An 11,123-nucleotide genomic window follows, 5' to 3' on the forward strand; every position below is an offset into this window, starting at 1 on the left:
CAGTTTGGATGCTCAGGCTATTTGGGAGGTTAATGTGAGGCGGAAGGAGGCATTGCCCCGGCTCCAGGCCGCGGTTCGGCTGATGGGCACTTGTTGGTGTTGGTGTTGTTGTTGTTGGCAAAAATGGCGGTTCCTGTCTCCGGCATGCCCCGCGCAGGTGCAGGTGCCCTGACAGAGCGGCCGCGCGGCATTGTGGGAGGGAGGGCAGGCCGGCGCCTGCGCAGTGGGGGGTTCTCCCGGAGTCGCGACGGATTGTGGACCGGCGGCAGGAAGACGGAGGAGGAGGGTGAGGAGGAGGAGGGTGAGGAGGGGGAGGGTGAGGGTGAGGAGGGGGAGGGTGAGGAGGGGGAGGGGAGGGGGTGAGGAGGGGGGGGGGAGGGGGAGGGGAGGGGGAGGAGGAGGGTGGGGGCGGGGGGGAGGGGGAGGGGGAGGAGGAGGGTGGGGGCGGGGGGGTGGGGGGGGAGGAGGGTGGGGGGGTGGGGGGGGGAGGAGGAGGGTGGGGGTGGGGGGGGGAGGAGGAGGGTGGGGGTGGGGGGGTGGGGGGGGGGAGGAGGGTGGGGGCGGGGGGGGGGAGGAGGGTGGGGGCGGGGGGGGGGAGGAGGGTGGGGGCGGGGGGGTGGGGGGGGGGAGGAGGGTGGGGGCGGGGGGGCGGGGGGGTGGGGGGGGGGAGGAGGGTGGGGGCGGGGGGGCGGGGGGGTGGGGGGGGGGAGGAGGGTGGGGGCGGGGGGGGGGGAGGAGGGTGGGGGCGGGGGGGTGGGGGGGGGGGCGGGGGGGTGGGGGGGGGGAGGAGGGTGGGGGCGGGGGTGGGGGGGGGGGAGGAGGGTGGGGGCGGGGGGGGGGGAGGAGGGTGGGGGCGGGGGGGTGGGGGGGGGGAGGAGGGTGGGGGCGGGGGGGTGGGGGGGGGGGAGGAGGGGGGGGAGGAGGAGGGGGGGGAGAGGAGGGGGGGAGGAGGAGGGGGCGGGAGGGGAGGGAGGGGGGAGGAGGAGGAGGAGGGGAGGGGAGGGAGGGGGGGCGGGGAGGGAGGGGGGAGGAGGAGGAGGAGGGGCGGGGAGGGAGGGGGGAGGGGAGGGGGGGGCGGGGGGGCGGGGAGGGAGGGGGGAGGGGAGGGGGGGGCGGGGGGGAGGGGGGGCGGGGGGAGGGGAGGGAGGGGGGGCGGGGAGGGAGGGGGGAGGGGAGGGAGGGGGGAGGGGAGGGGGGGGCGGGGGGGAGGGGAGGGGGGGGCGGGGGGGAGGGGGGAGGGGAGGGGGAGGGGGGAGGGGGAGGGGGAGGGGAGGGGGAGGAGGAGGGTGGGGGCGGGGGGGAGGGGGAGGGGGTGAGGGGGGGAGGGGGAGGGGGTGAGGAGGGGGGGGGAGGGGGTGAGGAGGGGGGGGGAGGGGGAGGGGAGGGGGGGCGGGGGGGTGGGGGGGGGGAGGAGGGTGGGGGCGGGGGTGGGGGGGGGGAGGAGGGTGGGGGCGGGGGGGGGGAGGAGGGTGGGGGCGGGGGGGGGAGGAGGGTGGGGGCGGGGGGGTGGGGGGGGGGGAGGAGGGTGGGGGCGGGGGGGGTGGGGGGGGGGGGGAGGAGGGTGGGGGCGGGGGGGTGGGGGGGGGGGGAGGAGGGGGAGGAGGAGGAGGGGGGGAGGAGGAGGGGGGGTGGGGAGGGGAGGGGGAGGAGGAGGGTGGGGGCGGGGGGGAGGGGGAGGGGGAGGAGGAGGGTGGGGGCGGGGGGGTGGGGGGGGAGGAGGGTGGGGGGGTGGGGGGGGAGGAGGAGGGTGGGGGTGGGGGCGGGGGGTGGGGGGGGGAGGAGGAGGGTGGGGGCGGGGGGGTGGGGGGGGGGAGGAGGGTGGGGGCGGGGGGGCGGGGGGGTGGGGGGGGGGAGGAGGGTGGGGGCGGGGGGGCGGGGGGTGGGGGGGGGGAGGAGGGTGGGGGCGGGGGGGGGGAGGAGGGTGGGGGCGGGGGGGTGGGGGGGGGCGGGGGGTGGGGGGGGGGGGCGGGGGGGTGGGGGGGGGGAGGAGGGTGGGGGCGGGGGTGGGGGGGGGGGAGGAGGGTGGGGGCGGGGGGGGGGGAGGAGGGTGGGGGCGGGGGGGGGGAGGAGGGTGGGGGCGGGGGGGTGGGGGGGGGGAGGAGGGTGGGGGCGGGGGGGTGGGGGGGGGGGAGGAGGGGGGGGAGGAGGAGGGGGGGAGGAGGAGGAGGGAGGGGGCGGGAGGGGAGGGAGGGGGGGCGGGAGGGGAGGGAGGGGGGGCGGGGAGGGAGGGGGGAGGAGGAGGAGGGGGGGCGGGGAGGGAGGGGGGAGGAGGAGGAGGAGGGGCGGGGAGGGAGGGGGGAGGGGAGGGGGGGGGCGGGGGGAGGGGAGGGAGGGGGGGCGGGGAGGGAGGGGGGAGGGGAGGGGGGGGCGGGGGGGAGGGGGGGGCGGGGGGGAGGGGAGGGAGGGGGGGCGGGGAGGGAGGGGGGAGGGGAGGGGGGGGAGGGGAGGGGGGGGCGGGGGGGAGGGGGGAGGGGAGGGGGGGGCGGAGGGGAGGGGAGGAGAGGGAGGGGTGGGGGGGGGAGGAAGGGGGAGGGGAGGGAGGGTGGGGGCGGGGGGGTGGGGGGAGGAGGAGGGGGGAAGGGGGAGGAGGGTGAGGGAGGGGGAGGGGGGGAGAGGAGGGTGAGGGAGGGGGGGAGGAGGAGGGGGGGGAGAGGGGGGGAGGAGGAGGGGGGGGAGAGGAGGGGGGGGAGAGGGGGGGAGGAGGAGGAGGAGGGGGGGGAGGAGGAGGGAGGGGGAGGAGGAGGGGGGGGAGGGGGGGAGGGGGAGGAGGAGGGGGGGGGTGGGGGGGGAGGGAAGGGGTGGAGGCGGGGAGAGGAGGGGAGGGGGGGGTGGGGGGGGAGGGAAGGGGTGGAGGCGGGGAGAGGGGGGGAGGAGGAGGAGGGGGGGGAGGGAAGGGGGGTGGAGGCGGGGGGTGGGGGGGGAGGGAAGGGGGGGAGGCGGGGGGAGGGGAGGGAGGGGGGGAGGTGGGGGGTGGGTGGGGGGGGAGGGAGGGGGAGGGGGGAGGTGGGGGGAGGGCGGGGGGGAGGGGAGGGGGGGCGGGGGGTGGGGGGGGAGAGGAGGGGGGAGGTGGGGGGAGGGCGGGGGGGAGGGGAGGGGGTGGGGGGGGAGAGGAAGGGGGAGGGGAGGGAGGGTGGGGGAGGGGGGAGAGGGAGGGTGGGGGAGGGGGGAGGAGGAGGGGGAGGAGGAGGGTGAGGGAGGGGGAGGAGGAAGCTGGAGGAGGGGGGGCGGGAGGGGAGGGGGGAGGGGGGGGTGAGGAGGGAGGTGGGGGGGGTGAGGAGGGAGGTGGGGGAGGGAGGAGGAGGGTGAGGGTGGGAGGGGGGGGTGAGGAGGGAGGTGGGGGAGGGAGGAGGAGGGTGAGGGTGGGGGAGGGGGAGGAGGAGGGTGGGGGAGGGGGGAGGAGGAGGGTGGGGGGGGAGGAGGGTGGGGGAGGAGGAGGGTGAGGGAGGGGGGAGGAGGAAGCTGGAGGAGGGTGAGAGGGGAGGGGGAGGGGTGGGGAGTAGGGGGAGGGGAGGAGTGGGGAGTAGGAGGAGTAGGAGGGAGGAGTGGGGAGTAGGAGGGGGGGGAGGGGAGAGTTGGGGGGGAGGGGAGAGTTGGGGGGGAGGAAGGGGGGACGAGAGGGGGAGCAAGAGGGGAGGGGGTGCAGGGTGCGGAGCAGGAAGGGGGGCAGAAGGAAAGGTTGGGGGGGTGGAGGGGGTGATCGAGGGGGGAAAGGAAGGGGAGGCGGGAGGAGCAGGAGGGAAAGGTGGGATGAGAGGCGGGAAGAATTATTCTGATGGGGACAGTGTAGAGGGAGCTTTACTCTGTATCTAACCCCGTGCTGTACCTGTCCTGGGAGTGTTTGATGGGGACAGTGTAGAGGGAGCTTTACTCTGTATCTAACCCCGTGCTGTCCCTGTCCTGGGAGTGTTTGATGGGGACAGTGTAGAGGGAGCTTTACTCTGTATCTAACCCCGTGCTGTACCTGCCCTGGGAGTGTTTGATGGGGGGACAGTGTAGAGGGAGCTTTACTCTGTATCTAACCCCATGCTGTACCTATCCTGGGAGTGTGTGATGGGGACAGTAAGAAGTCTCAAAACACCAGTTTAGAGTCCAACCAGTTTATTTAATAGTAACCCCACAAGCTTTCAGAAATGCTGTTCTTTCGTCAGGTGAGTGGAAAGTTCTGTTCAGAAACAGGGCGTATAAACACACACAGTTTACAGAATTCTGATTAGAATGCAAGTCTTTACAGCTAACCTACTATTCAAGTCTTAAAGATGCAGACAATGTGCGTGGAGATAGCATTAAGCATAGGTTAAAGAGATGTGTATTGTTTCCAGACAGGACAGTTAGTGAGATGTTTCAAGTTCAGGTAAGTCATGGGGGTTACAGATAGTGTGACATGAACCCAAGATCCCGGTTGAGACCGTCCTCATGTGTGCAGAACTTGGCTATCGGTCTCTGCTCAGCGACTCTGCGCTGTCGTGTGTCGTGAAGGCCGCCTTGGAGAATGTTTACCTGAAGATCAGAATGCCCGTGACTACTGAAGTGTTCACCAACAAGAAGGGAACAGTCATGTCTGGTGATTGTCGAGCGATGTTCATTCAACCGTTATCATACCATCTGCATGGTCTCCCCAGTGTACCATGCCTCGGGACATCCCTTCCTGCAGCGTATCAGGTAGACAACGTTGGCCGAGTCTCAGAGTATTTGCCGTGTAGCTGGTGGATGGTGTTCTCACGTGCAATGATGTCATCCGTGTCGATGATCCGACACATCTTGCAGAGGTTGCTGTGGCAGGGTTGTGTGGTGTTGTGGTCACTGTTCTCCTGAAGGCTGGGTAGTTTGCTGTGAACAATGGTCTGTTTGAGGTTATGCGGTTGTTTTTAGGCGAGAAGTGGGGGTGTGGGGTTGGCCTTGGCGAGATGTTTGTCTTCATCAATGATATGTTGAAGACTCCGGAGAAGATGCCACAGTTGGTGAAGTTTCTTGCTGATAGGATCTATGCACTGTTAGAACTGAATGGTCTTGTTAGTGACAGAAAGCATGGTTTTGTATGTGGGAGCTCATTCTCATTAATTTGATTTGGTTTTTTGAGTAAATGTTAAAAATGATTGACGAGTGAAGAGCCGTGGATGTTTTTTACATGGAGTTTAGTCAAGCATTCAACAAGGTATCTCAAGGCAGGCTGGTGCAAAAGGTTAAATCACTTGGGATCAGGGGTGAACTAGCTAGATGGATTCAGAATTGGCCTGGCCATAGAAAACAGAGGATAACAGTGGAAGGGTGTTTTTCTGAATGGAGGTCTGTAACTTCTGTTGTTCCACAGGGATCAGTGCTGGGACCTCTGTTGTTTGTGATATATATAAATGAATTGGAAGAAAATGTAGCTGGTCAGATTAGTAAGCTTGTGGATGACACTAAGATTAGTGGAGTTGTGGATAGTGATGAAGTTTGTCAGAGAATACACCAGGATATTGATAGGCTGAAAATTAGGCAGAGAAATGGCAGATGGAATTTAATCCAGACAAATGCAAGGTGATGCATTTTGGTAGATCCAATTCAGGTGGGAACTATAAAATAAATGGCAGAACCATCAGGACCAAAGACACACAGAGAGATCTGGGAGTACAGGTCCACAGATCCTTAGGAGTGGCAGCACAGGTGGAAAAGGTGGTGAAGAAAGCATATGGCTTGCTTGTCTTCATTGGCAGGGGCATCAAGTATAAAAGTTGGTAAATTATGTTACAGTTGTATAAAACGTTGGTTAGGCCACATTTGGAGTACTGTGTCCAATTCTGGTCTCCACACCACCAGAAGGACATGAAGGCTTTGGAGAGAGTACAGAAAAGGTTTACCAGGATGTTGCCTGGGATGGAGGGTATTAGCTATGAGGAGAGATTGAATAAACTGGGATTGTTCTCCCTGGAAAGACAGAGGCTGAGGGGCAACTTGATAGACCTTTATAAGATTATGAGGGGTATAGATAGGGTGAACAGTTGGAAACTTTTTCCCAGGGCAGAAATGACAATTACAAGGGGGCACAAGTTCAAGATGAGGGGGGAAAGGTTCAGTGGAGGTATGCAGGGGGAGTTTTTTTTTACACAGAGGGTGGAGGAGGCCTGGAATGTGCTGCCAAGTGAAGTGGTTGAGGCAGTTACATTAGCCAAATTTAAGACTTAGCTTGATAGACACATGAACAAAATGGGGAATAGAGGGATATAAGGGGTTGTTTTAAGATAGGTAAACATGATCGGTGCAGGCTTGGAGGGCAAAAGGCCTGTTCCTGTGTTCCTGTGCCGTATTGTTCTTTTTTGTTTTGTTCTATATTTTGGTGCCTGTGTTTTTGGATGGCCTGAACTGGGGACAGTTTCTGTTAAAGTGCCAGAATTTCCCTCCTGGACTAAAGCTTGTTTTTTTTTGATAGAGGTTGTTGAGCAGAGAACTCCTGCTTCCCTGGAGCGATGCTGCTGAATTCAGCGGGAGTTCTCTGGCCCCTGGAGGTGGACGGTGCAGAGTTGCTGAGCACTAGGAGTCTCGAGCGACACATAGCAATTGAAGGCAAGCTGATTTACCCATTGGAGACTCTGGGAGCTGATGAGATCCCATCAGAGGCTGAGGAAATGGTTCAGAATTGGGGGGCTCACTGCACCTCAGGCAAGGAGGAGGAGATGGTCGACAAGTCTGGGCTCTCTGCCGTCTCAGATGAGGAGACAACTCTCAGACAGGGAGCGTCTGTCCTAAATGAAGGAGAGGTGACTGATTTCAGGCAAGGAATCGCTGTCTCAGGCAAGGAGCAGACTGCTTTCAGACGGGCACTGCTTGTTTCAGACGAAGGCAAGGACACTGATTTCAGACGGGGAGCTGTCGTCTCAGATGGAGAGCAGACGTCTCTCAGACGGAGAGTGGCTGGCCTGTCAGACGAGGAGCAGACGGCAGTCCAGCGAGGAGCCGCTGCAGTTCTCTTAGAGGAGGAGGCGGGAGGCCCTTTAGCTCTCGTGGCCTGTGAAGGTGGCTTCATTGGCCCATCAGGCCTGCTGGAACCTCAGTACCGGCCAGCAGCCCCCGAGGCTGGCTGCTCCCCTCTGGGGCGCGGTGCAGGAAAGCCGTTTCGCTGCACCGTGTGTGAGAAGAGTTTCTCGCGCTCCAATGCACTGCTGGTACACCAGCGTGTCCACACGGGGGAGAGGCCGTATTCCTGCCCCATCTGTTCCAAACGTTTCTCCCAGTCCTCCTCCCTAATTCAGCACCAGCGAATCCACACAGGCGCCAAACCCTACCGCTGTGCCGTCTGCGACCGCCGCTTCCGCTTCTCCTCTGACTTGTCCAGTCACCGGCGCACCCACACCGGTGAGAAACCATACCGATGCACCATCTGCGAAAAGTGTTTCCGTTTGCCCTCGCACCTCTCCAGCCACCTGCGGACCCACACTGGCGAGAAGCCCTTCCTCTGCGCACTGTGCGGCAAGAGTTTTGGCATCTCGGCCAAGCTGGTTCAGCACTGGCGGATCCACTCGGGGGAACGGCCCTTCAAATGCTCCTTCTGCCAGAAGAGCTTCATCCAGTCCTACTCACTGGTTTACCATGAGCGGGTACACACAGGCGAGCGACCCTACCACTGCCATCTCTGCTCCAAGAGTTTCACCCTGGCCTCGTTGCTAAAGACCCACCAGCGGGTGCACAGTGGGGAGAGGCCTTACTCCTGCACCGTCTGCAGGAGGGAGTTTGCCACCTCCTCCAACCTCAAGTCCCACCAACGAGTTCACACTGGCGAGAAGCCCTACGCCTGCGGAGTCTGCGGTCGCCGTTTCACCAAGTCCTCACATGTCAAGAAGCACCAGCGAGTTCATGGAGCCGGACGGCCCGAGGCCGAGGGGGAGGAGTCCGTGGTGGTGACTGATCACTGCCCCAGCCAGGTCATCAATTTCAACGCCTGAGATCCCCCCCAACCCCCAACCTCCGACCCTTCACTCTGGGCAGTAACCCCTGAGACCCTCCCCTAACCTCTGACCTTTCATCCCAGCAGTGACCCCTGAGGCCTTCTAATCTCTGACCTTTCATCTCAAACAGTAACCCCTGATGCCCTCCCCCAAACTCTAACCCTTCACCATGGAAATGACCTCTGACCTTTCACCCTGGCAGTGACCCCTGAGACCCCCATGACCTCTGCCTGTTACCTTTGGCAGTGAGGAGGTTTAGTGGGAGTCTGCCTTTACCCTGGGGGAGGGAGGGGGATGTGGGGGGAACACGGTATTGTTCCGGCTGCTCTGGGAGGTGGCTGGGACTCTGCATCTCAGGAACCAGTTTGTGGGCTTGTACAGTGCAAATCTACCAGGAAGATACTGGGGATGTGAGGGTTAAATCACAGTGAGGCACTGGTATTGTTGCTAGACACCAGAGATAGGCCAGCAAATTACTGCAGATGCTGGAATGTGAACAGAATATTTTGGAAAATATGGAAGCTTCTGTGGGAGAGAGAGTAGGGCCAACGTTTCAAGTCTGGATGACTCGAATTGGATTGGCCATGCTAAATTGACTCTAGTGTCAGTGGGTTAGTGGGGTAGATATGTGGGGTTACAGGAATAGGGGCTGGCTGGGACTGTGGTGGGTGCAGACTCAATGGGCCAAATGGCCTCCTGTACTGTAGGGATTCTGTGATTGTCAGAGTTAACGGCATTTGGAGACAGGATGAGTTTTATACTGTTGTTGGGGGAGGGGGGGTGGGTGGATAGAGGGTCAGTGATAGGTGGAGACGGGAGAGATTGACAAAGAGAATGTAAGTAGTGGTGATTGTGGCTGAGAATGGATAGCAGCACATTGAGAGATCCGAATGTGTAAATGGCAGAACAAAGTGTTCAAGAACAACCTGAGGCATGTGGCAGATGGCCCTCATGGGGTGGAGGGGGAGCGGGATGGTGGTATGGGAATAAAGGTGGAAAGTGGAGTTATTAAAAAAGGGAGAATTGAAAAACAAATCAATGGAAGAAATGAAACTAAAATATATTTGAAACTGGAAGTGGTGGCGGTGGGGAGGGGGGGTGGCGGGCGATTCTCAGCAGCAATTGAGGAGCTGGTAGGAGATGCTGAACTCAGCAAAGGCAAGCTGAATAGAGACAAGCAGCAGCACGGCAGAGAGCGGGCAAAACCTGCTGCATTAAACTGGACCGATTTCAATACAAGAGGCCTGATGGGCAAGGCAGATGAACTCAGGACATGGATGGGTACATGGGACTGGGATATTATAGTAATTACTGAAACATGGCTAAGGGAGGGACAGGACCGGCAGCTCAATGTTCCAGGGTACAGATGCTATAGGCAGGACAGAGGTGCTGGAAAGGGAGGAGGGAGAGTTGCATTTTTGATGAAGGAGAGCATCACGACATTAGTCAGAGATGAAATAACGGAAGGATCATCCAGCAAGACTTTGTGGGTGGAACGAAGAAGTAAGAAGGGGAGGGTGACCTTATTGGGATCGTACTGTACACCCCCAAATAGCCAATGGGAATTAGAAGAACAATATGCAGGGAGATTGAGGAGACTTGCAGGAGTAATAGGCCTGTCACGGGAAGGGATTTTAATTTTCCCAACACGGGTTGAGACTGCCATAGTGCCCAGGGTTTAGACAGAATGGAATTTGTTAAGTGTGTTCAGGAAGATCAAGACAGTAGCCAGGGAGAGGGTTGGCCCACTCAGGGACAGGGGCCAGAGGCCAGAAGGAATGGGCGGGGTATTAAATAAGTTCTTTGTGTCAGTATTCACCAAAGAGAAGAACTTGCTGGATGATGAGTCTGGGAAAGGATGTGTAGATAGTTTGAGTCATGTTGAGATCAAAAAGGAGGAGATATTGGGGTTGTTGAGAAACATTAAGGCAGACGAGTCCCCAGGACCTGATGGGATAAACCCCAGAATACGGAGAGTGTCAAGGGAAGAAATTGATGAGGGCAGGGCTGTAGCTGTAGTCTAAATGGACTTCAGTAAGACCTTTCCACATGGTAGGCTGCTCTGGAAGGTTAGATCACATGGAATCCAGGGAGAGTTGGTACGTTGGATATACAATTGGCTTGATGGAAGGAAGCAGAGGGTAATGGTGGAAGGATGCTTGTCGGACTGGAAGTCTGTGAGTAGTGGTGTGCCTCGGGGTCAGTGCTGGGCCCATTGCTGTTTCTTATCTATACCAATGATTTGGATGAGAATGTACAAGGCATGTTCGGTAAGTTTGCAGATGACACTAAAATAGGTGGTATTGTAAGCAGGAAGGTTATGAAAAATTGCAGCAAGATCTGGATCAGCTGGGGAAGTGGGCTGAGAAATGGCAAATGGAGTTCAACGCAGATAAGTGTGAGGTGTTACATTTTGGAAAATCAAATCCAGGTAGGACTTTCATGGTGAATGGTGGGACCTTAGGGAGTATCGTGAGACAGAGGGACCTTGGAGTTCAAGTGCACGGTTCTCTAAATGTGAAGTCTTGGGTAGATAGGGCAGTGAAGGTGGCTTTTGGCATGCTGGCCTTCAGTCAGGGCATTGAGTATTGGAGTTGGGAAGTTATGTTGCTGTTGTATAGGACACTGGTGAGGCCACACCTGAAGTACTGTGTTCAGTTTTGGTCACCTTGCTATTGGAAAGATGTTATTAAACTGGAGAGAATGCAGAAGAGATTTACAAGGATGTTGCCAGGACTCAAGGGACTGAGTTATAGGGAGAGATTGGACGGACTAAAATTTTCTTCTTTGGAGCATAGGAGACTGAGGAGTGATCTTATAGAACATAGAACATTCCAGCGCAGTACAGACCCTTCGGCCCTTGATGTTGCGCCGACCAGTGGAACCAATCCAATGACCTTCTAACCTAAACTATTCCAATGTTACCCATATGCCTATCCACTGACCATTTGAACGCCCTTAAAGTTGGCGAGTCCACAACTGCTGCAGGCAGGGCATTCCATGCCCTTACTACCCTCTGAGTAAAGAACCTATCTCTGACATCCGTCCTATAATTACCACCCCTTAATTTACAGCTATGTCCCCTCGTGTTAGCCATCACCATCCGAGGTAAAAGGCTCTCACTGTCCGCCCTATCTAATCCTCTGATCATCTTGTATGCCTCAATTAGGTCACCTCGTAACCTTCTCTCTAATGAAAATAACC

At 60.0% G+C, this 11,123-nt stretch overlaps 1 protein-coding gene across 1 annotated transcript; it reads left to right on the top strand.

Annotated features, from left to right (window-relative positions):
• Nucleotides 1-235: 235 nt before the first annotated feature.
• On the top strand, nt 236-8,982 carry LOC145340535 (uncharacterized). Its single transcript, XM_080185004.1, has 2 exons — nt 236-286; nt 6,407-8,982. Exon 2 carries the CDS (start codon nt 6,444-6,446, stop codon nt 7,914-7,916), a length of 1,473 nt encoding a protein of 490 aa, XP_080041130.1. The 5' UTR covers nt 236-286; nt 6,407-6,443; the 3' UTR covers nt 7,917-8,982.
• The last annotated feature ends 2,141 nt before the right edge of the window (nt 8,983-11,123 follow it).

The sequence above is a fragment of the Carcharhinus amblyrhynchos genome, unplaced genomic scaffold, assembly GCF_965287045.1.
Source record: "Carcharhinus amblyrhynchos unplaced genomic scaffold, sCarAmb.v2.hapA chromosome_1119, whole genome shotgun sequence".
In the NCBI taxonomy this organism is placed as follows: Eukaryota; Metazoa; Chordata; class Chondrichthyes; order Carcharhiniformes; family Carcharhinidae; genus Carcharhinus; species Carcharhinus amblyrhynchos.

Excerpts from the sequence above, each read along its gene's own strand:
- LOC145340535 (XM_080185004.1), top strand. The coding sequence starts at position 6,444 with ATGCTGCTGAATTCAGCGGGAGTTCTCTGGCCCCTGGAGGTGGACGGT.